General features: G+C 46.2%; 2 protein-coding genes and 2 non-coding genes across 5 annotated transcripts in view; 3 read left to right on the plus strand and 1 right to left on the minus strand.

Moving 5' to 3' along the window:
- Window positions 1-1,852, plus strand: part of RCSD1 (RCSD domain containing 1) — a 30,071-nt gene extending 28,219 nt beyond the window's left edge. For both annotated transcript variants that reach the window (XM_030263664.4, XM_030263670.4), the window contains one exon: window positions 270-1,852. The gene's annotated coding sequence lies outside the window, so the exon portion shown is untranslated. The remainder of the gene's footprint in view (window positions 1-269) is intronic.
- Window positions 1,853-3,003: 1,151 nt separating this feature from the next.
- On the plus strand, window positions 3,004-3,075 carry TRNAP-CGG (transfer RNA proline (anticodon CGG)). Its single transcript has one exon. It is a non-coding gene; the product is annotated as a tRNA-Pro (tRNA).
- A 403-nt stretch (window positions 3,076-3,478) lies between these two features.
- On the minus strand, window positions 3,479-3,550 carry TRNAP-AGG (transfer RNA proline (anticodon AGG)). Its single transcript has one exon. It is a non-coding gene; the product is annotated as a tRNA-Pro (tRNA).
- A 4,339-nt stretch (window positions 3,551-7,889) lies between these two features.
- The window catches only part of MPZL1 (myelin protein zero like 1), a 31,968-nt gene continuing 14,263 nt past the window's right edge, over window positions 7,890-25,594 (plus strand). Inside the window, exons 1-3 of the mRNA NM_001245720.1 lie at window positions 7,890-7,986; window positions 21,796-21,956; window positions 25,069-25,282. Of these exons, the coding sequence (NP_001232649.1) occupies window positions 7,911-7,986; window positions 21,796-21,956; window positions 25,069-25,282 (451 nt within the window). The 5' untranslated portion in view covers window positions 7,890-7,910. The remainder of the gene's footprint in view (window positions 7,987-21,795; window positions 21,957-25,068; window positions 25,283-25,594) is intronic.

Below are 25,594 nucleotides of genomic sequence, written 5' to 3' on the forward strand. Positions count from 1 at the left end.
GCACCTTCGTGTGTTTTCTGTAACCACTGATAACATAGCCACAGATGCCTGAGGATGTGTCTTGTCCCACCTCAACCACCTCCTCTTCAAATACTTCCTTGGTTTGGCAAGGATCAGCTGAAGGAAGGATTCCCATGGTCAGGCTGCAGCTCACCTTTGCCTCCTAGTACAGAAACCACCAAAGTACCCCCAGGACTTCCCACCACTGTCTTTGCTTAGACCCATGATAATTTTTCATTATTTCCTTACTTATTTTCCCCTCTCAAAAGGACACACCCAATCAGGGCAGAGGAGATTTAACATGTGGACAGGAGCCATCTAACCCAGTCGAGATGGAAGCTACTGGAAACCCTTCCGTGGCAGGAGAGGAGCAGAATGCAGAAATCTCCTGAGGTCCAGACTCATCACAGAGCTGAGTGGCCACTCGCTGGCTCTCTGCTTTGCGCCATCATATTTTGGGACAGCTGGAAGAGGAGAGTGTTTGTGATCTCTTCAGGGTTCAAAACTCAGGTGTTGGCTGGCCTTGCTTGGTGATATTTGGGGACTGAGAGACCTGATACCCACTGTCCTGGAGTAACAGCCATCACCACTCATGGTCCTTCTGCTTCTTCAACCTGCTCCAAAATGTCTTTTTCTTCTCCCCTGCATTGGTCTTAGATGAAGTTCATCAGTTACGTATATACATACATGTATGGTGCCTTTTTGGTAGCTTCTTTTAAAGGACTTTGGGTTTTAAAACTTCAGTAAATAATGTTATAACAATAGCAAAAAGTTATGTTTTCTCCATATGTGCTGTATGGCAGACAATGTGAACTCTGAACATGGGGAAAACTCCTAGAACATTGATCATAAAAATATATAAATATAAAATATAAAAATAAAATCCCTTTGAAATGGGACTAATCTGTGAAACAGCTACCTGTGGTAGGCTGATAGGTCCTGTGTGCTTCAGCTTTGGGGTGCTTTTAGTGCGGTGGAAAATGACAACCAGCAGATTGTATGCAAAGAAAAGATGTGCTGGGTAGGTCAGTAGGGCAGGTTCTGTTATCTGGCTCTAGGCTCCAGTCCAGATTTATAAGGGCTGCTTGTCCATCAGTCTTTCTCACTTCCAAACCCTACCCAGTCTGTTCTGAAACTTCTGTTGTGTCCACTAAGAGCCACTCATTACAGAAAGTATCCCAGCTTCCTGGAAACAGCCAATTAATTTTGTGCATATCAAAGATGAAGTCTTAGCTGGCTGAATTTACAGTGGCGTTGCCTGGCTGAATTGGCAAAGCTCAGGCAGCCAGAACCTCCAAAGTACTTACACCCTGTATTAGATTGGCATTCACTCTTGGGCTACTGAAAGTCATGGGCTAGCAGTCACAACGATTTAAATCTGGAGAATATTTGGGGGAAGGTGGATGTCAGACCTTCACTTGTCCAGTTTCCTGACAGCAGTGCTTGAAGCTGTGTTGGCCACACAGAACAAAATATCCATACTGTGGCATGGACTGAGGTCACACTTGCTAAGAGGCAGCAGCACTTGCTCTCCTTAATTATCATGGGCTTGTTGGCAAACACGACCTCCACACCCTTTTGAGCCATGCTGTGGAGCATTGTTGCCTTTGAATCCATTTTAATCTTGCTTGCTCTAGCATGTATTCCAGGCAGGCTGCTATCACTGGCTGCCCCCCGTTTCTTCTCTCAGCAGAGTGTCCCATCTGGATGTGAGTGCTTGTGCCTTACTGTACATACAGATATATGTGTGCCTGTGTAGAGAACGTGTATGTGTGTCCCGAGCACGGGAATGGAAATCCGAGGGAGAAATAGGATAAATAAATGGTGGAATAAACCAAAGCAAACCAAAAAATCTGTGTCTTTTGTTTCCTGCTGGAGAAATGAAGAAACCTGAGAAAGAATGGGCAGAACTGGTAGCAGCAGGCACGACACACGCTGATACCAATGTGGTGGACAGTCGAAAGCCTTTATTATCTTATCTCATGGGTTTAAATAGTCTTGGGGGACTTTGCTACGTCAGAGGGGGTTTGGTAGGGTCTCTAGGTTAGTCGGGAGTGGAAAACTACCGGGTTAGGTGTGGTTACATGCTCTGGGGGTGATAGATAAGGTGAAGCAGGGAGAAGGGGGAAGGGTCTCTCTTTCCGTCACATCCCGAGATCTTCCGTTCGCCTGTCCCTATCTACCACACACTGGCATTAGGACTTCAAAATTTAAATTTAATATGAGGAATAGGGAGGAATAGGCCTTTTTTGTAAAACTCTGAGATGCAAAGGCATGGAAACATGAGGATGCCAGGAAGCATCAGCAGGACGGAGCACATCGGGGGCAAGCGGGATCCAAAGCAGGAGGGTGCTGCGGGCTCGGAACGGCGGGGCGATGCCTATGGCTCCCGTGGGCGCTGGTCCCGCCCGTGGATGAGCCCCGGGAGGGTCCGAGCGCGCCCGGGACACGCGGGGCCGTGCGACCCCTCCGCACCGCCAGGGGGCGCAGCGCACGGCGCGGCCCGGGACCAACCAAACCCGCTGGGGGGGGGGGGGGGGTCGTTGGGTTGTCCCATTCCTCCGCCTCCCCATCCCCTGGGAACGAGCTCGCCCGGCTTCCAGCGCCACCGTGGGAGTGGAAGTGGAAGTGGCAAGGGGAAGGCTGGGTTGTCCCTGCGCCCCTCGGATGAGCGCCGAGGGAAAGCAGCGGAGCGCCACGCGGGCCGCTGCCCCCCGCGCGGGGACGCGGAGCCGTCGCTAACGAGCGGAGGCGTAGGGTCGGGGGAAGGGCGATGGCAGGGATTACCCTGGGAAAGGAGAGGGAGAGGCGAGCAGGGAGAAATGGCCGCAGCCCCCGCGGTTCCATGCGCTGAGAGAGAGCAGCGATGTGCTCCGGAGCGCTGGGCAAAGCCGCGGGCGGTGGTCGGCAAGGGCGGACCCACACAGGCGCTGACGGAGGCGGCCTGGGCGGGAGGAGGCGGGACGGCAGTGAAGTGCTGAGCTGGGAAAGCACCAACAGAGCGGCTCGTTGGTCTAGGGGTATGATTCTCGCTTCGGGTGCGAGAGGTCCCGGGTTCAAATCCCGGACGAGCCCGCCGGGAAGGGGATGCGCGAGCCCCCTTCCTACCTTTTGCCGCCGCAGGGCCCTCCTGCGCTTTTGCGCCTCAGGCCCGCCCGCAGTGGGACCGGGCCCGGGGACGGCGCTGCAGCCGGGACGGTGTGCCGAGGTGGAGCCGCTCGCACGGGCGAGGAGCGGCCCCGCAGCGCTCTCTCGCTGAGGAGGAAGGCGGGATTCTGCCTGGGAAAATGAGAGTAGCGACGCCCGGTGCCACAGGAAGAGGAGCGAGGAGCGGCCGGTCGTTGGTGAGTTCTTAAAGGTTTTGCTTGCATTAAAGACGAACGAGCGGGTCTCTTTGTTAGTCCACGCCGTGTCCCTTCGCTGTGTGCAGGAGCCGCCGCTGCTGCGGAGAAGGAAGAAAATAAAAAAACAAAAACATGGGCTCGTCCGGGATTTGAACCCGGGACCTCTCGCACCCTAAGCGAGAATCATACCCCTAGACCAACGAGCCGCCATGAAAAGACTCTTTTCTGCCCTGTAGAGGAACGCGGGGGTGGCGCCGCTCAACCCCTGCTCGGGACAGCTCCGGCCCGGCCCGATTCCCGCGGCCTTCCCTGTTCCTGAGGGGCACAGGAGCTTCCCTGAGGCTGCCGGCTCTCCCCGGGCTCCTGGCGGGCACCGCGGCAGCCCTGGCTCCCTGTGGGTGCGAAAGCTGCTCGTACGCTGCACGCCATCGACCGCGGCAGCCAGGCCACAAACCCCAGAGCGGTGAGGGGAAACTCATGGTTCATTTCCATAATTTCAAACTGTGCCACAGCCGAGTAGAGCCAATGTTACTTTCCTAAATTACAGATGATGGTTTTATGCAGACCTGCTTTATCTGCTTAAACAGAGTGTCTTGGAACGCTGGTGTTGGTCAGGGTGGAGGTCACTGTTACCTTGGGCCTCTACAGTAACAGCCTCTAAACTAATTTTGCCTAGAGTCCAATATATTCCAAGAAGCTGGGGAAAAGGTAGGAGGAAGAGACAGGAAGACAAATTCCTTCCATTTTATGTGATTTCTTATGTACCAAGGTTATCAAGAAAGGTTATCATGACTGAAATTTGTTCCTTAGCATCCATTCAGTGCTGGAATAGTTCATCATTCCCGTCCTTTTCTGTCCTAAGTTTTCCTGAGAACACTTACCCTTGCAATGTGGGTGATCCAAGACATTCTTCTCAATCAAATGATGAAAAAGCCAAGTTATGGAAGACAAGACTGAGAGGGGATCTCATCAATATGTATAAATACCTCAAAAGTAGGTGGCAAGAGCATGGTGCCAGGCTCTTTTCAGTCGCCCAGTGCCAGGATGAGGAGCAGTGGCCACTAACTAAATCACAAAAAGTTCCCTTCAACACGAGGTAGAACTTTGTGCTAATGGGTCAGAGCACTGGAACAGCTGTCCAGGGAGGTCATGGATTATCCCTCTCCAGAGACATTTAAACCCCACCTGGACATTTCCCTGTGTAATATGCTCAAGGTGACCCTGCCTTGACAGAGGGGTTGGGCTGGGTGATCTCCAGGTGTCCCTTCCAGCCTCAACAACACTGACTCTTGTGAAAAATAGTTCCCAAACTCTTCAAAGTCTGTATGCAATTACTGTGCTGCTGCCAGCTCTTGAGTTTTGAAAAAAACCCTGCGTTTCTATTTAACCAATATAAACATGAATGTGGTGTTATCTGCTAGTCACAGTTTCTCCCAACTGCAGAAGAAAAAATATTGCTGTGAGGGACACACAATGCTTTCTTGTGCAAATAGAGCCTGTTTTTTTACTTTTTCTCTCATGTTCTTCTATTACTAATTCAAAATGAGTGTGTTGGGTGGGATATTCGTTTACAGGAGTGCATATCTTTGCACACTAAACAGTGTATACTGTACAATTCCTCTGGGATGTACAGAGATGCAAGCTAAAGAGAAAACAATCAAAACCATTATAAATGTAAAATCAGCCTAAATATATTTTCTTCCCCTCCTAGAAGTTATTACCCCCCCTTTTTTTTTAACACCAAAATTCCGCTTGCTCTCTGTGGCAAGCTACTAGAGACCTCTCGAAAACAAAGGATAACAAAGGTCTGAATTTCAAACATACACTGCAAGAGGGAAGAAGATGCAATATATGTTCCTTGGGACAAATTAGGTTGTCCCAGCACCCTGTTTCCTCGCTGGAAGTAGCAGAAGAGAGTAATTTGATAATATCTATCTGGATAAAGAATTTTCTGTGTAAGTAGACCAGATATTGTCCCAGTGTTCTCTGTACTGAACATCTGTGTTATTACAAAACAAACAGGGAAGTCAGGGCTGTTCCTGTGGCAATGTGATCTCAGTTCTGTCAGGGAAGGGACGGTGTAGGTAAGGGTTGTGTGTGGCCAAATCAGGTTTAGTACACAAAAAGGGAACATGTGAGCTCTGTGAAGGACAGTCAAATTAAGAATACGAAAAATGCCATTAAAAATAAAACAGGTTTACTGTCTTGCAAAATTACCCAGAAGGGTGAAGCTTGGCCTCTTCAAAGGACTGGACAGTTTTAAACTGTGCAGTACTGAAGGACCTGGAGGTGAACAGTGAACTTTGGGTACTGAGGTGCTTCCATGCCAGTAAGAGCACTTCCAGCCACCCAGGAGAGCTGTAAGGTTGGGCAGTGCTTCCATGGAAGGAAAGAGCTTAGAGGAAGTATTGAGGAAAATGGGCTTGGAATGAAAGTCTTAACACTGCCTATCAGTTTCTGCTCCATTTGGCAAGCAGGGGTATTGATGAATTGGCTAAAGACCCACCCACAAGGGAAGTCAAATGAGGTGCTAACCAAACAAGGTAATATTTCCCTGTAATACAAAGAGTTGCCTGTGTTGTTGATATTTATTCCCAAGAGGTGCCCTGGATTTCTGCTAGTCTGGGTTTCTAGAAAACATGTACAACAGTTAGATGAGGAACGTGCTCCAAAGCTTCCCCTTAGGGTATAAATAATGGATGCACAAGCTGTTACATTTTAAATCCCAGGAGAATTTTAAGGTGGTGTCTGGCATCACAGCTGGAAAGAAAATAATCTGCCACAGCCCTCCTCTGCATGGCACACGGTGGACTTTCCTGTGGCCTCTTTCACCTGCAGATGTGATGAGGTGTCCAGAGAGTGGCAGAGAAACTGGCAGCACAGGGATCTGGGCAAGGATCAGTATCCACGGAGCACTGGGCATGAGCAGAGCACCTCCAGGCTTCTGGAGGCTCAGGGATGCAGTGAGCAATAGCCTTGAGATATGACTCAGCTTGTGCAACTTCTTTAAAATGCATGGTTGGGAAAACACGGCACAACAAAGGGTGCTCAGAAGGCAGGAGGAAGAAGGAAGGATAAAAGCTTGGGCTCAGGGGGCGTGTAGCAGCTGGGAGTCCAGTCAGCAAGCCGAGGGAAATTCCAAGCAGGTATTTTCAGGCAAAAGGCAAAGGTGGATGTGCGATTGATGCAGCAGGAGAGCTTCTGAAGGAGCTTGTGCTTACAGGCAGTGCACGCTGAAACAGGCTCTCTGAATTAGCAGGGAACAACAGGCAGGATTTCTGTGGAGGCAGGAGGAAGCAGCACTTGCAGCAGCACACTCCCACTTCCCCTGGGACAAACCGGCGCCATAACGTGCACCCAGGGGAGCTCGAGGCTGGCAGAGGGGCTGGGGCACTCAGTGAGCACCGGGATCTGCTCCTGCTGGCCTTGCCTCCTGGAAACTGGGCGAGTGATGCAGAACTTCCATATGGAGACTTCCACACACCACACCACACCACACCACACCACACCACACCACACCACACCACACCACACCACACCACACCACACCACACCACACCACACCACACCACACCACACCACACCACACCACACTACACCACAGTCATGAATCCTTACGGGGTACAGTCACCCCACAGCTCCTAGGTGCTCTTGACTACAGGAAGCACAACTCCACTGGAGTGACTGTCAGTTTTGTGGCTGTCAGTGAGTGTCCAGACAGGTTCAGTGCCAGCTGGCATGGTTGGTAGCATGCCTCCAAAGGCACTTGGATAAGCTTCCCGCACTGCAGGGTAACTTTCGGGCAGCGCCAGAGCTCGGGGCAGCCCTGTGAGGAGCGGCTGAGGAAGCAGGGGGTGTTCAGCCTGGTGAAAAGGAGGTTTAGGGATGACCTTATTGCCCGCTACAACCATCTGAAATGAGCCCGGTGGGGTTTGGTCTCTTCTCCCAGGGAACCAGCCACAGGATATGAGGACGTGGCCTCAAGGTGCACCAGGGGAGGTTGAGGTTGGACATTCGGGGGAATTTCTTCACAAGAAAGCGTGATGAGACATTGGGATGGGCCACCCAGGGATGTCCTGGAGAGGTGCTTAAGGAAAGGCGGGACGTGGCAGTCAGTGCCGTGGTCAAGTTGGCATGGTGGTGTTGGGCCATGGGTTGGGCTCGATGGTCTCACAGGACTTTTCCAGCCTCACGGACCGGGCGATTCTGTGACTCGGCGTTTCTGCGACCCCCGGGCTGCACCGCCCGGGAGCGGCCCCGCGGCGCCCGCGCCCTCCGCAGCACCGCCGGCCGGCCGCGGGGGGGCGCCAGCGACGCGCCCGGCTGGGGGGCGGGACAGTGCCGTCCCTACGCCCATAGGTCACCTGGAGTTGACTGATGGCTGCCTTGTCCAATCGCCGTGGAGCAGCGGGGCAGGGCGCGGGCGGGGCGAGCGGCGCGCGGGGGGTGTGTGTGATTGGCAGCAGCAGCAGCCAATGGGCGGGCGGGGCAGGGGGCGGGGGGCGGGCCCGCGGGGCCCGGGGGCGGACAATGAGGGCGCCGCGGGGAGGCGGCGGCGGCTGGAAGATGGCGGCAGGCGGAGGCAGCGCGGGGCGGCCCTGCGCGGCGTGGCTGCTGATCGCCGCCGCCGCCCTCAGCGCCGGTGAGTCAGGGACCGAGGCAGGGCCGGCCGCCGGTTCGCCCTTTAACGCCGCTCCCGGGGCTGAGGGCGGTTCCACGGGCAGGGCTCGGCTCGGCTCTGCCGCTCGCTGCCCGCCCGGCTCGGAGCCGGCTCGGCGGCGGCCGAGGAGCCCCGTCCTGCCGGGGGAAGGGGCGGTGTGCCGCGGACAAAGCCCCTGGGAGCCGGCGTGGGCAGGGCAGGGGTGCCGCGGTGCCGGGGCAGTGATGCGCGGCGGCCCCGTGTTAGCTGCTGGTTCCACAGAATCCATTAGCTTGGAAAAGATCCCCGAGATCATCGGGACCGAGCCGGGACCGAGCACCGCCGTGGGTTCTTCGCTCCGGGGACGCGGGTGGCGTTTGCTGGGACAGCCACGGCGTGACCGAGGAATGGGGACGCTGGGGTTGTGGTAAAATGACTCGATTCGGTCAGTGGTGAAGTATTTGGGTGGAGGGGGAGTTGTGTCAGTCAGATGATGCACTTATGACTCGTATAGGTGGAGAGTAAGTGCAGAATCGCAGAACGGCTCGTGTTGGAAGGGACCACAGTGGGGTCATCTGGTCCAACCTCCCTGCTCGGGCAGGGTCATGTCAGAGCACATGGCACAGGATTGCATCCAGATGGTTCTGGAATATTTCCAGTGAGGAGTACAAGGCTATGGAGCTGTAGGAATGGCGAGAGTGATGCTTCACTCTGCTGTGGTTTATGTTCTCAGAGGGTTCCACACATCACTTGGACTCGAGAAGTTATATGCTTTTCCCACGCCAGCTCACTGTGTGTAGATGCTGGGCATGGACAGTGAGGGAATATCCAGTATTATACACCCCAGATATCCAGTGATGGATACTTTGGGCTGGCAGTACTTGCTTAGTGGGTAAAACTTTGTGAAGTATTTCAGTAGGAGACATTTGGAAGTGTGATGGCTCCTCAGTTCATTTGTCTGGAAAACTGTCAAACCGTAAGCCTGTCAGGGAAGAGGTTTATTAAGAAAGTGTGCTGAGTGGTAAGGAACTCAAAATTTATTTAATAGAATTTTAGAACGGTTTAGGTTGGAACAAATCTTAAAGATAATCTTGTTCCAATGCCATTCCCATGGGCAGGAACATCTTCCACTAGACCAGATTGCTCAGAGCCCCATTCATCCTGACCTTGAACACTTCCAGGGATGGAGCATCCACAGGTTCCCTGATCAGCTTGTTCCAGTGCTTCCCTACTCTCACAGCGAAGAACTTCCTTCTAATATCTAATTCCTATTATTAATCCTCTTCCTAAATCTATTCCCAAAGAGCATTGTTTGCATTTGTTTAAGATGACTCCATTTTGCAATAAAGTAGTAGAGATTGCTAAGGCTTCCTGTGTATCTTCAGAGACAGACTTAGTATTTGGGATTAAGTAGGTAGATGTGAAATATGGTTATATTACAGTAAAACTGAGATCTTTGGAAAGACATATGGAGGCAAGAGAAGAAGGAAGCGTATTTCCCCTGACCACAACAAAAGGTAAAGCTACAGTAAGTGAGTAGGTGGGAATAGTAGATTATTGTAGAAGGTCTGAATTTTTTTCTGTGTTGGCTTCTTCTCTCCTTGCACATCCTTAATCCTCCTGTCTGCTGTGAAAAGCAAGGTTTACATCTCTACATGGGAATAAGTGATCAGAGTGCAGGCTCTTCACCTCTTTTACTTACACAAAGGAGTTTGATTGTGGGAAGGAAAAGATGACCTTTCCCTGAGTTTGGGGTGCTAAGGAGTCCTGGGTGATCAGTGCTGTGCATTTCTTCTTGCCCGTGTCATTCATGCTCCTGATGTTTTTTCAAGAGCCCTCTTCCCACCCCCTTTCCCCATGCTGGATTTTCCCCTCGTGAGAGGTTTGGGAATCAAAACCTGCCTTTTTTGGTAAGGGCCGGAGTGGTGTTTGCAGAGGGCCGTGCTGCTCCCTCGCTCAGATGTGGCGTGGGGCTGGGTGATGTGCTGCACGCGTGGCTGCCGTGCCTTGTGCCTGCTCATATGCTCCGTGGCAGGTTTGCTCCTGTGGCCAGTAACCTGCAGTGAGACAGAAATATTGCTTAGGGTGCTGTGCAGGCCCCATTAACCACCACAGCCTGCTCTGCCAAGCCTGGTTGCTTCACAGCTAAGCACAGATAACACAGTTCTAGGCTTATTTTCATATGTGGCCCTGCATGTGTGGGTTAGGAGTTCATCATGCTTCTTTATGCTCAGTCATCTGAAAACCCCCTTGCTTCGTTTGCTTGTAAGAACGAAGGATCATTGTCAAATGTGCTGTCTGTGATTCTGGGGACATTTTGTAGCTTAAGTAGTTAATCTTTGTCTAATCTCTCCTGTGCATGAGTGAGCCTGGAACAACCAGCCAAGAGTATCAAGAAAATGGAGTATTTTGCAATTGTGCATTTGTAAGCTATGTAATTATGACTTAAAGTGGTATCCTGCCTGTGTTTGACATGAGGGTGGTGCCTGATTACTCCTGATAGTCTCAAAAAATGTTTAGATGTTACTGGAAAGAATAATGGTAATTTTTTTATTATTCTTTTTGATACCAGCAAAGCTTGATCATTTTTGAAATTTATTTTCTCCTACTACCCCTTTTATACACACTCATACAAGTGCACGTGGGCACATACACGGGGTTAGTAACAAGCAGAGTATTGAGATGTTAAATAGCTCAAGTGCCTGTTACTGCTTTGAGCTCACCAGCCTATTTCAGTTGCTGCTTGAAATGTCTCCTGAAAATAACAGTCTAAGTCAGGGTTGCAATGCTCACTTCGTGCCTGTGCCAGGTTTAGTCAGAATTCCTGTAGTCACCCCCGTCAGAAGCTGTTAGTCCTTCTAAGCTCAGCCCACTGATGCAGCAGGTAGGAAAACTACCTTGCCTGCACTGCTCAGTGGGTTCTGCAAAGGCGAAAGCTGGATAAACTCTCAGCTCACCTTGCTTGCAGCAGCAGCAAAAAGTTCTTGAATATGTTGAAAAGTCTGTACCTTAATGTTTTGGTGATAGAATGAGATAAAATGGACAGATGCTTCTTGGCCCCAGCCATCCAACAGTCTCAGTCTGTGACAACTACTTGTGTAAGTAATGGCATGCATGGCTGTGTTGCTTGTTATCTGAATTGAAATTAATTGTATTAAACAGCAATTCCACTGCCTGTCTGTGGACCTGTCTTGTCCTGACTAGTGCTGGATATCTTGTGTCCCATACAGAGTTGAGATGGAAGACCAAAAAAATGAAACCTAGTATTGTCTTGTACACTGTCTTGAAAGATTTTAGTCTGAGTAGTTTCTAAAGACCTACTGTTTTTCTGGAGAAGTGCCATATAGATCATCATCAGGTCATCTATCCAAAGTTTATTAGCAGTACCTGTAGTGGGAGTTCTCCAACTGTGATATGATGTGATGTGGTTTCATCATGTATGGCATACATTGCTCTTTTACTGCCTGCATGTAATTAACAAAATAAACAGCCTGGTATGCAAGAAAATACATTTTCTGAACTAGTGATTGTTAACTCAGGATATCCTAGGAATACATCAGGAAGCTGGAAGCTCTCTGTGTGAAAACATTAACCTCCCTATGGCATATATCCTTTTATCTTTTTCTTTTGTTGTTGTTGTGTGTGATTTGCTTGTCTGTATTATTTTAGTGGTCTGGGTTAGTGGCACCCCACAAGAAGTGATTAGCACAATGGAGAGGGTGTGAATATCTTGTGGAAGAGGAGACTGTGCTAGGAGAGGACAAAAACTTTTGAACTGGCTTTACTGCCAGCAAAGAGACTTGGGGAGCTCTAACTGCAGTGATTCACTGTTATCTCTAACAGCAGTCATGTCAAAAAGCAAGTGTTTACTCAGATTAGTGTTTAGCAGTAAGCAGTACCCATAGCACAGAAGATGTGGCAACGCATCCTAAGGCAGGGTTAACAGTATTTTTTGCTGAGCAGGTTGAAAGAAAGTTTTTCTATAAAATCTCTTTTATCTTTAAAGGGGCATTCTGTTACTTGTCCTGAATAAGATTTTTTTTTTTTAATTGAAATTGTTTATATTAATTAAATGTATTGGTACTAATGTGGGACAGAATTAATTTAACATAACAGTGTTTTGCACTGGTTACTTGTATTGCATTGGCTTACACACCCCAAGGCCTTTTTTGTTTGTCACTCCCTGACAGCAGATGGGCTGGGGTTTCATGAGGAGTTGGGAGGGCATCACAGAAGTCATGGTCAGCAATGAAAGCTGGGGAAAGGAGGAGGAAGGGAATCACAGCATTTGTAATTACAGCATTTGTCTTCCAAGTCATTGTTATGCCTGACAGAGCCCTGCTTTCCTGGAGATGGTGAACACCTGCCTGCTAATGGAAGCTGTGGGTGATGGCTTGTGCTTTTCCTTTTAAACTGTTTTAATCTCAACCCTTGAGTTTTTTCACTTTTTAACTTTCAATTCACTTTTTAACTTCCAGTTCTCTCCCTGATTGCACCGGGGGTGCGAGCGAGGGGCTGTGCAGGGCTGAGCTGCCTGCTGGGGTTAGCCCACAGTCCTTGTATATTGTTCCCTTTGGCTGCTGTGCCTTTCAGCTTCTGCATTTTTATGTATCTGCGCAGTTGGCACTTTCCACGCAGTGCTGCTGCTAGGTTTTGGCTTAAAATGCATAAGGAAAACTGGAAGGTTGTGGTTGTTCTTGTGGGCTCTCTTTCTTCCAACCCTGCAGAAGAAGATGCTTTGTGGTACATTCGCTGATGCTTTACTCACATGGTGTTAAGGGTCATGAAGGGAACTTGCCTGGAAATGCTCAAAGCAGATTGAGACTCTGATCCTTAAGGGAGGGTTAAACTCTGGGCAGTGTAGCAGTTGTCAGTGGTTGGTGGCACTTTCAGTTCATGAGGTGGAGGTAAATCAGGGCAGGTCATCTCCAGGTGGGTGAAATGGCCATTGCTGGAGGTGTTTACAGTTGGCTGCTAGCCACCTGTTATTCAGTAACTTGTTTTTGTAATGTGTGCAAGTGAAAGGTGGTGAACAGGGCTCCCACTTGGTAATAAATTCCATAAAGCTGGATGTGCAGCAGGAGTTTTGAAATCTGACTGGTTTCTATGTCTTGAGCTGTTCAGATCAAGGTCTTGAAGGATCTTGATTGATGGAAGGTGCTGCTTCAGTCCAGGGGATGGCTCTGGAAATCACCACGTGTGTAAACTGAGAAAGTGATGTAGTGTGCTACAAGGAAGGCTATAAATTCTTCACAAAAGAAGTGTTCTGAGAAAAACCAGCTGAATCAGTTCCTACTTGCTGCTTCCTAACCCTCCTCAATTGTACAAAGCAGTATACAGTGCACTGGGCTAGGGTGTTAATCTGGTTTGAAAGAAAACAATGGTGAAAGGGCTGTTTTGAACACAGATTAGTTTCTGATCAAATTCATCTCATTCTGAGTGTGCATGTGAGCTATTTAAATTGCCACCACCACAGACAAATTCTTGTAGAACAATGCTTTGAAATATTTAGCTTGGGCTTCTCCTTTTGGTTTTGTGGTTGTGCTGCTGCAGGTTATAGCTGGTTACAAGTTTGTTCAGCAGTTCAGTTAGCAAGTCAGTGTGAGATTGCTGCGAGCTTGGTGCCAGAGCTGGCTGCAGGTGTTCAGCAGTCCATGGATCAGTAAGGAATCTGGTCCTCCAAGGGCTTTGGGTTGGCTTGAACTGCTGAAGTAAGTCTCCAGTCACACCAGATTGGCTGCATGAATACCCTGTCAGCTGAGAAGGGTGATCACTTAGCTGATGTAATTTCATGTATCTTCTTGCTCAGTTAAATGGTAGTATTTTATTTAACAGGTTTTAACTGAGTCTCTCTCTATACAGGAAAAAATCCTGTGCACACCTTTCAGGCTGGTGGAAATACCAATACTTGGCAAGAGTATTGGACATGATTTTGGTTCAGGAATGATGATAGGTGGGAGTGACTGTTCATGGAATGCTACTAATACCTTGGGTGGTTCAAAGTGCAGCTTTTGCAGATGTTTCTTGCTGTGTATAGACTGAGTTGGTTGCAGGTTTGTGGATTGATTACTGTTAAAGGGTCAGGAAAAGGGCAGCTTCCTTTGTCTGGTATGTAGGATTTGCACTGTATGTCTTAATGAACTTTGTGTATCCACCTCCTAAATTCTACTGCCTAGTTTTTTTAGGAAATTGGTAGTTCCCATGCTGCTAATGATGGATTTTGTCAAAAAGATGCTGCATTCCATCAACAGTTGGCAACATTACTGGTATTTTTAACATAGTTTCACTTGAGATAGTATTAATAACCAAAAAAAGAAAAAAGCCTGGAGGGAAGCTTTTGTTCCAGCCAGCAATATGTCAGTCTCTACTGTCCACTCCCTGGATTTGGGTTTTGCTGTTGTTTGGTTGTGGTTTTTCAGTCTACAACTTCTGATCCTTAATATTCTCATTTCCTTAGTAGTTGTGACAATTTTAGTGGATTGCTATAGCAATTTTAGGAAATGCTTGGGATGGTGGGATGCTTTTTTTATTCTCTCTGCCATGTGTTGAGATGTTTACCTAGCTTCTCTCAGATCTTTAGTTAAGTAAGCTTCATTCCCTATTTGTGGGGAAAAACCTGGTGTATTTCAATGACACTTTTCTGTCTTTTCTGCCTGTCTGTAATTTCAGTTCCTGTTTTCTGGCATCTTTCCTTTTGCCCAGAAAATAAAGTATTATGTTTGTTAGTGACTCTGTTGGTATTGCAAGATTAGAGGTGGAGCAGCTGCCATCAGCTGTTCCAGTTACCCTTTGCACAACTTTACTTAACTTGTCCCCTTTGGGTTATCCACTCTTTTGGTTTGGCTTTGTCAACAAGAACTGTTTACTTAAATTTGAGCACTCTTAAACTTACTCGGGCATGGAAGGAAAACCACTTCAGGGCTATTGAGTAGAAAAATGTGGTGTGTGGTTTGGAAAGTACCTGAGCTGCTGGTTGGTGCCCCAGCCTGCAGATAGGCAGAGAAGTTGCTTTGTGATCCCCAGTGAAAAGTACTAGAAGTAACTAGAAGTTACTTGCCTCAGGACTAAATATCTGCCCAAACCTGACATGTGACTGTTGCTGTAATAGAAGCATGAAGCTGTGCAGCTACACTGCTTACTTGTTCATAGTTCTCAGCACCTTTACCAGCATCTCTGTTTTAAGTGATATAGCAGTGAAATTATTTCCTCAGGACTGAACAAGGGAACACAATGCCACATGTGTGGCCTGTCTGGCAAGGGAGCTCAGGCATTTTTTGCTGTTTCTCATGCTTGTTCTTCATTTCTGGTTAAAGCATGGGCTTTGAAAGTAAATCTCAGCATAGGTTCTTTTTGCTGCTCCTTGGCAGAACCATGAGCAGCTCTGCATGATATAGAGGAGAACATGCCAAAAGCTGACCCTAAAGTGTGGGAGGAGAAGGAGATACCAAAGTTTGGAGACTCTGGAGACTTTTAAGTCCTGTCAGAGTAGGTGCATGGAGGGCTGAGATACATGGATGTTACTGTATGCTTTGACAGCTTAGCCACAACTTACTCAAGACTTTTCAGCAAAACTGCTTTCCTTTCACTTGGGCTGATGAGATGCTCTTTTCTCCCTCATTGTTGAGTCAGGCAGGGCTTAGCTGAATGTGCAAAGAGGCCAGGAGAAAGTGAATGTTGTGTTAGCAGATGCTTGTCTCTGGGGGATGAAGGTTTGCAGCAGCTGGTGACAGGAGGTGGTAGGTGTTCATGGGCTGGGTGTCACAGCTGTGCTTTCTCATTCCTGGAGCTGCAGGATGCTGCAGGACCGGCTGTGTTACTGGAGACAGGAAGCTCTCTTTCCTCCAGCAGTCTGGGTTACTTGACAAGATTGGCAACCCGGGGAGATGCTGTGGCAGCAGCTAAAGGCTGTTCTGGTGAAGTGGCATTTGAGAGTGAAATTTAACTCTTCTGTCCTCCTTCGAGGCAATGGAATTTGGTTTTTGTTGCTTTGAAACGTAGATGTCGAGATTGGTTGGTGTGACTCTGTGTAGTCATCATTTCTGTAGCTGGTGTTACTTTGTGTCCTGTGTAAATGTATGGAGTGCAGACATAAAGGTCGTGGTGACAGGGGGCTGCAGGGACAGTCTTCATGAGAAGTGGCTGGACACATGTGGCTTCTTAATACCTGTGTGTTTTTGTCCTTAGGAAGTACACCATGGTTTGTTCCTGGGTGGAACTGCTGCTGTGCGTTCTATTCTGCTGTTTAGGCTAAATTATGTGAAGGAACTCTTAGTGTGGAAATTCTATCCAGCATCTGAGTGCTTTACTAGATCTTGTGCAGTTTCAGAGAAATGACTTTGGCATGTCTACTGTCTATTAAGGCAGGAAAGCTAAGGTTTCTCCACCAGGTGTTTTATCCACAGTGAAGAAATGGTCTGTGGGTACATAAGTGCCTGTAGTTGCAGTTGGGGGCTATAACTTTGTTCTGGCTTTCTGGGATGTTTTGTAGGGGTCTGGCTGCTATTGCTTCATGCTGATTGTACAGGGCAGCTGCTTTGTGGGAGAAAGAGCTAAATGCCATGCAATCGTAGTTGAGAATGCTGTCAACAGGAGATGTTTCACAAGACATTTGATGTTGAGTAAGAGTATTTGTTAATGAAAGCACTGATTCTCAAGTGCATATTGTTTTTGTGACTTTAGACCCTTAGTCATTAGAAAAAGCCAAATCCTCCTTTCTAATAAAACTTCTGGGCTGCTGGGGAGACCAGAGTGAAGATAATAAAACACTGAATTTTGGTCATTTTGTCAAGACCTTGCATGCGTAAGTGACTTCATTTATAACTTGTATACATGCCTGTACTACCAGGTGTCTGTAAGATAAGCAAAACAAGTTGCTTGTATGTTGCTTAATTAATAAGCTGATGATTAGCCATTTCAAGAAGAGGGGAGTAACACTCTTCCTGGTGTAGGATGGGAATGGTAGCAGCTATAAGCATCCAGTATTTAGCAGTGTGGTGAAAGTTTGTGTTTGTACTGGTAGAAATAAGATGCCTGTGATTACAATGTTAGCTGTTTGCATTCTTGGTTTGTTAGGTCTTCTAATGATCAAACTGAGTTGAATCCAGGGGAATTGAGTTTATTTTGGTGTGTTCACAGTCTTAATTAACAGAACGTTTTCATTGGATCTAAGATCTCAGAAACAGTGGTCTGCAAAGAAATTGTAATTATCTATGTGTTAATTAGTGTAAAACTTCGGTGCACAGAAGAATTTCTTTGTGGTATGCTACCAAACCAAATGGTCAGCTGTATTTCTATGTAAAAAATGTAGAATAAAAACAATTTTTGCCCAAAATGTTTTTTAAAAAGATCACTATGAGGCCAGTATAAACAACCAGGGGGTACAAGTAAAAGTAGGAAAAGATGACTTCAGTTTTAAAAGGTGTTGATCTCCAAACACTGGCAGCTTAAGCACTGTTGGATTCACACAGATGCAGTTACCACATGCTTTGGAGGGCTCAAAGGAAGTGAAAGGATTTTGCAGGTTTTGAGCAGATCCTCCCAAGCCTGAGGGACAGCATTTAGGAGGAGGTGCTACAGTTTGGATTTGAAAAGTTTTGGATGAGACCAGTACTACAGTGTGGTTGGGAACAAGAGTCTCTTCTTACTGAGACAGGGATGGGTGCTTGGTGTCATTTCCACTTCATGGAAGGAAGCAGTGATCTTGCATACGTGATGTCACCCTTGGAGCAGCTCGGTTACCAGGAACTGCAGTACTTACTGGTCTGTTACTGTCTGCTGGGGCACACAAGACAGAGTATTTTGGACCTGGTTAGCATAAGAGATCTGGTAATGGGAATGCCTTGGCAAGAACAAACAGAGCTTTGAAAACTGAATCGAGACTGGCTGACAGGAAAGAAGATTGAATCAACTTCTGCAAGCAAGAGATGTTGCAAAATGTATAAGTTTATGTGATGATCAACCCAATCATTGTAGTAAAAATTAGTAGTATTCCTAAAATAGTATATAAGCATATGTAGTCCACTGTAAATTCAGATTTTCATCACCAGTCAGTCTTCCCCATCTCTCATCATCACGGATAACTGTCCATCTGTCCAGAGCAAAAAGGACATTACAATAATGAAAGTCCAGGTACAAACTGGAGGTTTTAGTCTGGTGTCAGCTGAACAGGTGACTGGAAAATTTGAAATACTCTGCCTTGACCTGGGAAGAGTTCAAAGTCAGAGGTGCTGCACAGGTGTTGAGTTGGACAGACACGTGGCAGGTCCATGGTGGTAAAAGCAGTTGTGGAGGGCTCTGAGCTCTGCTTTAGTCTCATTTAGTGTGAGCTGACAACTTAGTCTGACATCTCTGTCAATGCTGAGGCTGTTCTTTGAACATAAGGAGACAGATCCTGAGCAGAGACACAGATCTGAGCAGTCACTGCAGTGATGGAGCTTGAGCTTGTTTTTCAGATGAGATCTCTGAGGTGAGATACTGAGCAAAGAGACCTGAGAATAGAGAGAGCGTTGATGGAAGAATGAAGATCCATGCTGGAAAAATAAGAAAATATTAGTAAGTAAGGTTAGTAAGATAGTAAGAATGTGAGTGTCTTATCCTATTTCAAGAGCAGCAGGATTGTCTGGAAAGGAAGGTGTGGATGGAGAGTTTTCATTGCAGTGTGGGGGTTGAAAGTGGAGCTGGAGAAAAATTACTGTAGTTGGAGTGAAACTGCTCGAACAACACTAGAGATTTAAAAGAAATAGCTGAAGAGGCACAGGTGGAGGTTTTTTCCAACTTATTTGGATGATAGGTGAGAAATTAGAACCATTTTTGTGCTGAATAGAATAAAAGCAGCTGAAGGCTAGATGAAAGGTTCAGAAGGAAATACTGCAGCTACAGGCAGTTGGACAGGGTGATGGGATCAAGGAGGATGCATGGGAGAAGAGCAGATGTTTAATTTTGCCCTATGTACCTTGCTGACCTTCCCTTCCTAAAGCACTCTTTTCTCTCAGACAGTTTCCTGTGATAATTTTTTCCTCTTGAGAGGAACTAAGGCTGAGTAAGCTTGAGGAATAGAGCAGTGTATAAGTGTGACTGAAATATGACTCAAAATTCAGTTTTCTCCAACTGGAATACTTAAATAGGTGTAGGAGCTGGAAGGTGGATGTAATCCTGGCAAAAGAGCTAGAGCTGGAGATGATCCATGTGGATTTTATTATGACAGAGGAGGCCAAAGAGCTCAAGGTAGTGGGAACAGCCACTATATGAGTTAAAAGTATGGGATTAGAGGACTGAGGGTGAACAACTGACAAATCTTGTGGCCTCTCTACCGAACAGGTTATGATTTAAGGAGCTTGTCTCTTATGCTGTAAGGCTACAGAAGCAGGAAAAATATTTTTGAAGCAGTGAAAGAGGCAGAAGGGAGAAAATCAGCAAAGAAGAACATTAAATTGAGCCAACAATAGGACAGATGAAAATTAAACTTGATAGAAATATCTGTACAGGATTACATAGTTCCTTCCTTCCCAGAAGGAAGGGAAGAAGTAGGGAGAAGTCCTTTTTTTCTTTTGATTTTTTGCTTCACTACAGTTATAGTGAGTTAGAACAGTGACTTCTTTAGGCAGATCTGTGCTACCCACTGCCTGTGTGTGGCAAGGAGTTCTCTGTACCATGTACAAGCAGACAATGTCTGTGCAGACTCTTTTCTTCCTACACAAATACTGAGGGCATCTTGCTTGTTTTATGCTTGAAAGGGAGGTTTGTTCTGTGGTTTGGGCTTACTACAATGGATTTTATTTGATTTTATTTTTCTTTTCTTCACCATTAGCTGGAAAAATACATAAAGCACAGCAGCTCTCAGTTAATTTAATTTGATTGCTAGAAGTCTTTGTATGTTCCAAATAAATATTTGGTAGTTGTTTTACAAAAGACTAGTTTTTGGCCCATAGTCAGAATATGTACAAGAGGAAGGAAGCTCTGATAGAACCTCATGATGAAAATTCACCACCCCTACTCCCCAGCCCCCCTGGGGCACTTTTTCTCTTGGAAATGAGAGCAGTGATGACAGGAGAATCTGAGGTATCAAGACATAACCTAATGGGACTGAGAAGTTAGTGAATTTTGGAAGTGAACTGTGTGGACTCTCAACAGCAGGATTAATGAATGGTGTTTTCTTCTGGTTTTGGTTATTGCAATTACTACGATGTGCTCAATTCTCCCACCCCTGCTTGCATGCTCATTCTGTCAGATGTTTGCTGTCCAGCTTCTGAAGACTGCTGAGCTGGTTGGTCTCACTGACTGAAAACTCAAACCTCATGATTTACAGACTAATGGAAGTGGGTATTGGTGATGATGAGGGACATGGGGAGACTGACTGGTGGTCAGAATCCGAATTTATTGTGCACTACATATGCTTATAAACCATCTAGGAAGGCTAGTAATTTTTTACTACAATGATTGGGTTAATCATCACGTAAATGAACGTACAGATTTTGCAACATCTCTTGCTTGCAGAAATTGATCCAATCTTCCTGTCAGCCAGTCTTGATTCAATCTTCTCCAAGTCTTCAAAGCTCTGTTTGTTCTTGCCAAGGCATCCTGATTATCAAATCTTTTATGCTAATCAGGTCCAATGTACAACAGGTGGGTTTTTCTTTTCTTTCTTTTTATCTGAACAGTCTTTGACTTGCATCTTTCTGATTGGTCTGGCTATTTCGAGCTACTTCATTCAAAGCTGAGAAACAAATCGGCTGAGGTACTGATGGAGCAGGAAGGTTTGTTCTTTTGTTCTACCAAGGGGATTTAAGGTACTGGAGCCCAGAAACATAGAATCCTATGAACAGAAGTAGATTGCTGTTACCATCTCTGTGCTGAAAATCATGGTTTAATAAAAACCAAAACTTGTATTTGAGGTACCAGGAACACGTTACATGTGCACCCACCCACACTGACTTGACAAGATTTTTGCTTTCATGTGGATGTGACATGAATGCTGACAGACATTCTCTTGTGATGTCACAAGATCATGCTTTGTTCTTCTACACAAACCTGAATGAATGTAGAGATGTATCTGCCTAAATCTGGATAGGGATAGAGCATCGGCAGTTTAGAACGTTCCAGATAAAGAATCTCTTCAACACATTTTCCGAATCATGATGACTGTTACTTATTTGTTAGGAAAACTACCAGTAAAAGCACAACATTAACCTTGATTACTTTAAATATGGGGGGTTGTGGTCTGCTTGCTGTTTTCACTGTGCATAAGGTAGAAAAAAATTAAACTACTATAACCGAGTGGTTATTTGTGAGACCTTGCACATACGGACCTTGGAGCCATGGTAGAGAGCAGGAGTAGATGGCAGAGCTGGGAGCAAGAGAAGTTTGCTCCTCATCTTTGTGGAGGTGAGCTTTTGTTTTACGTACAGCTAGGAAAATCTGGAGATATGAAACAATATGTGTGCCAGAGAGGAAACTGAGTAATAGCTGGACCAGGTTATTAGGCTTAATTATTATAATGCTTGCTATCAGCTGGTACGAAAAAGTATTAAACTCATCCTTTGCACCATAGAATTGACTTCCACAAAGTGCTGTAGAGGAAACATCTGTGAGTGGAAAACATCCTGTCACAGATAATACAAGGAAGGAGAAGTGACTGTACTTGGCCTGTTCTATACTGTTTGACTGGAGGTATAATGCAATGTCTGTGCAATCACCCAATGCAGGAGTTACTGATGCCTCTTCTCTTCTGCCCTTCTAGGCAGTGTAATGTGAACTTCCTCATTCTCAAAGCAGCACTGATGTGTCTTGTTCTCCTTTCTTGCCTTTGCCATGCAGTCCAAGTATCAGCAGTAGAGGTCAACACCCCGGAGGAGATGTTTGTGGAGAACGGGACGGACGCAAAGCTCCCATGCACGTTCACATCCGTAGAAGTGATCAGCAGTGCAGCATCTGTCTCCTGGAGCTTTCAGCCAGAGGGAGCAGCCACTCGTATCTCAGTAAGCAATGGCTGGAGGGGAACAGACCTGGGAGGGGAGGCTGGCATAGGTGAGCTGTGGTCTTCTAGTTGGTTCTAAGGAGCAAGCAAATATGGATTGGGCCCTCATTTGTGTGCCTTATCTCCATCACTGTCATTTTGAGGGGCTTTTTTAGTGTTGTATGAAAATATTGCAGTCTGCTGGATCTTTGCCAAGACTGGAGTGGGCAGTGACCACAGAATACATTAGTAACATTACTCTATTAGTCTTAGGAGAGGGATGTTGGTGTGGAAACTATATGTATGAAGTAGATGAGCATCTAGGAATCTTGTAAATCCTCTATCCTTTTGCGTTTGACTGAATATAGCAGTCACAGAATTTGAATTACCACTGTAATTGCGGTGTTACATTGTGTATTGTGCATGTTGTTTATTTTGCTTGTGTACTGTATAGCCTCTGTTTGAAAGGGTTTGAAGTAAGAGCAGTCTCCTTGGTTTCAGAACAGAATTGAATAGCTCAAATAAGCAGTTACATCCTCATATTATAGTTACTTGACAAGTGAAAAATCAGGCTAGCGAGGAACTTAGGCAAATAATAGTTGTCATGGCTCAGTTCCTGTATGTTGGGCCCAAGGGGGCTCAGATCCTTTGGATGTAAATCTTCAAAGAAATGGCTTTGGTAGGTGATAGCTGTCTTCTTCCTCTTCTTCCTCAGACAATTCTGCTTCCTTCTTGTTCCTTATCCTGAGTGAGAATTTAGAGGAAGCAGAACAAGGAGCTCTGGGACACCTTTGAAGATGTGAGGACAGTGAGTTGCTCAGCTGTTTGTGTTTGTCTCCACTCTGCTGCAGACATGAGCTTATTTAAACTTTGGGAGCTCTTCAATGCTCAGAGCAGAGATGGTCAAAACCAGTATGTGAGCATCTTGCTCAGTAGATGGAGCTCTGAAGAACAAGCTTCTGAATTCTCAGTGAAATAAATACTTAGTTTTGAACTGGGAGCTCTTCCCATTGGGAATCTAAAGCAGGAGTTGAGGAGAAGTTAGGGAAGTTTGGCATATTTCCTGCCAGTGCTGAACAGGATGGGTGAAGAGAAGCCATCTGTTGGTGTGTTTTCCGCTGCCCCTATATCCTGTTTTGCCATTCCCTTTCTGCATCGCTGTTCAGTTGTAGGAATACAGCTTCAGCACATAACATTGTTTTTGGAACTGAAGTCAGTTCAGATGTTCCACCTGGATGTAGCAATCTGCACAACTGAAAGAAATGCACATTATCTTTGAGCAGCAGTGACTCAGCACAATTTGATGTTAATTCCCTGTTTCTTTTGGGCGTCTGGGGAAGGTGTAGAGGGGTTGTTTGTTTATGAGCCCGAATCATGGCATTGCATAGCTTGGTGGGTGTGAATTTGAAAGACCAGTCTCATGATCAGTTTATATCTGAGGTAAGCCCATGGTTCTGTTGACAAGGGCGGACCTGTGTCCCTTTAGAATCACACTGGCAATCTTGTGGCCATGTGGTGAGGCTGTCTTGACTGGGAGCTTCCCCTGCTTGTCTCCTTCCCTCACCACGTGTTCCAAAGTCTCATCTCACTCCACCACAGGCAAGGCATGGCTTGAATAACTTAGCTTGTGTTTCAGGACATATTTTACTTTGGGATTTCTTCTCCCTCAGATGAGGACATCTAGAGAGCTGAGGAATCTGCCTCTGGCCTTCTAGACTTCAGTGGGATGACTTCCCCTGTGCGCAGGGTTGTGGTAGTGCAGTGCTGCTGTGTTAAAGGTTACAATCCAGCTGGAAAAGCTGTAGACTGATGCAGAGTCCCTCCAATGTTGACAGCTGGCTGTGTGCTTGCCAGCTCTCTACTGCATAAAATACTTTGTAGAATTTATGTTAATCTCCAGACAACAAGTAAGATTGACTGTATTAGGACAGATGGCCATCATGTGCACATACCTGATCTGGACAAGATTTGTGTTGCAGAGGGATAAGGCCTGATATTCACAGTGCAGGTCTGATAGAGAGGGTGTTGGAACAGCAAATCTGAGATCAAGGGCAGGAAAAGGGATAGGAGGTGACTTGACTGTAAATATGTCTCTCTTGTAGGCAGTCTGTTCTGTGGCAGAGCCACTGCTTTGTAAATAAGGCAGGAGGAAGAGGAAGCTGGAAAATTGTCCTAAATTTCTTTCATTGTTCTCTGGAGATTGAAATGAAGGGAGTTCAGGTTGATTCCTGATTAGATTTATCTTGCAGTCCTGCAGGATATCCAATTAAGAAAGAATGTTTTCTTGCAATTCTCCTGCAGCCTTGATGCCTCTCTTAGGGTATCCCATATGTTTGAAAGCAGAGTTGTCCTATGCACTTCTACTGCTGTAAATTCCAATTTTGGGCAGGTATAGTTAGGAAATACTCAGTTCCTCCTTAGTCTGTACTAAGGAGATTTATTCTTCAAAGATTTTTGGTCATGGATGGGGAATGCAGCGCCAATGTGCAGCTTAGTCACTTAAAAACTGGGAAACAGTTATATTTAGTTACCTGAAGGTTTCTGGAAAACACTTAGATATACTCTAAATTGGTCATGGGATTTTCTGAGGGGGTGGAAGGAAGAGTATTGCTTGTTAATTTAGCTGTGCTTTAGTTGCAAGTAACACACAGCAAAACACAAGATGGGAAACTTGGTATCCTTTTTCTGCTGGGATGCAGGCGGCTTCCTGTGCCTGAAAGACAGATGGCTGTGTTCCAGGACTGCTCTGTCCTTTAATTATTACCAGGTTACCAGGTTTTTTTCTTTCCCCCACCTCCTTGTCTGTAAAACTCTGTCCCCTGCAAAACAGAAAAAACCCAAAAAAAACCAAAACAGCCAATCCACCAAAAAAAATCAAATCAAAACCAACAGAAAACCGAAACTTGCAGTCTCTTGTTCTGGTATGGTTGAGGTAGAAGCATGGTTATGTTATCAAGAGGCAACAAGACAGGCTGAAGTGGTGAGGCAGGAGGAGAAAAACCTCAGCTGTTTGTAACCTACTGGCTGTTTGTAACACAGCTGGCTCTGGGAGAGTGCTGTAATAGTGGGAGAAGCACGGTGGCTCCATACTTGCTAATTGGATTGTTCTTATATCCTCTTTTCCTTGGCTGCAGTTTTTCTATTACTCTAATGGGAAGTCATACCCTGGAAAGGACATACCATTTAAAGACAGGATCACTTGGGCTGGAGATCTTAACAAGAAAGATGCTTCTATCACTATATCAAACATGCAGTTCCGGGACAACGGCACGTACATTTGCGATGTCAAGAACCCACCTGACATTGTTGTCAAACCAGGAGAAATCCGAGTTAGAGTTGTGGAGAAAGGTATTCATTCACCCTATATGATTTTTTTTTTCCTTCTCACTTGTTTTTTATTTTTCACCTCCATTCCTTGTCTAAATCACTTTTATTGGGGGTGGGGGAGTGGCCTGGAGGGGACAACTGTTTTTTTAATTCTCTTCTTCCAGGTCCTAATAATAGAACCAGTATCTGTCAGCTGTTTAAAAACTGTATGTCATGCAGTTTTCCTCTATGCCCACTAGTTCCACTAATTCCTAATTCCTCTATGCCCACTAATTAATTGTGGTTTAACAATTATTAGGAAAAGCTGATGGAAGGCTTGAAAACACATCTTCT

The sequence above is a fragment of the Taeniopygia guttata genome, chromosome 1 (assembly GCF_048771995.1).
Source record: "Taeniopygia guttata chromosome 1, bTaeGut7.mat, whole genome shotgun sequence".
Lineage (NCBI taxonomy): Eukaryota > Metazoa > Chordata > Aves > Passeriformes > Estrildidae > Taeniopygia > Taeniopygia guttata.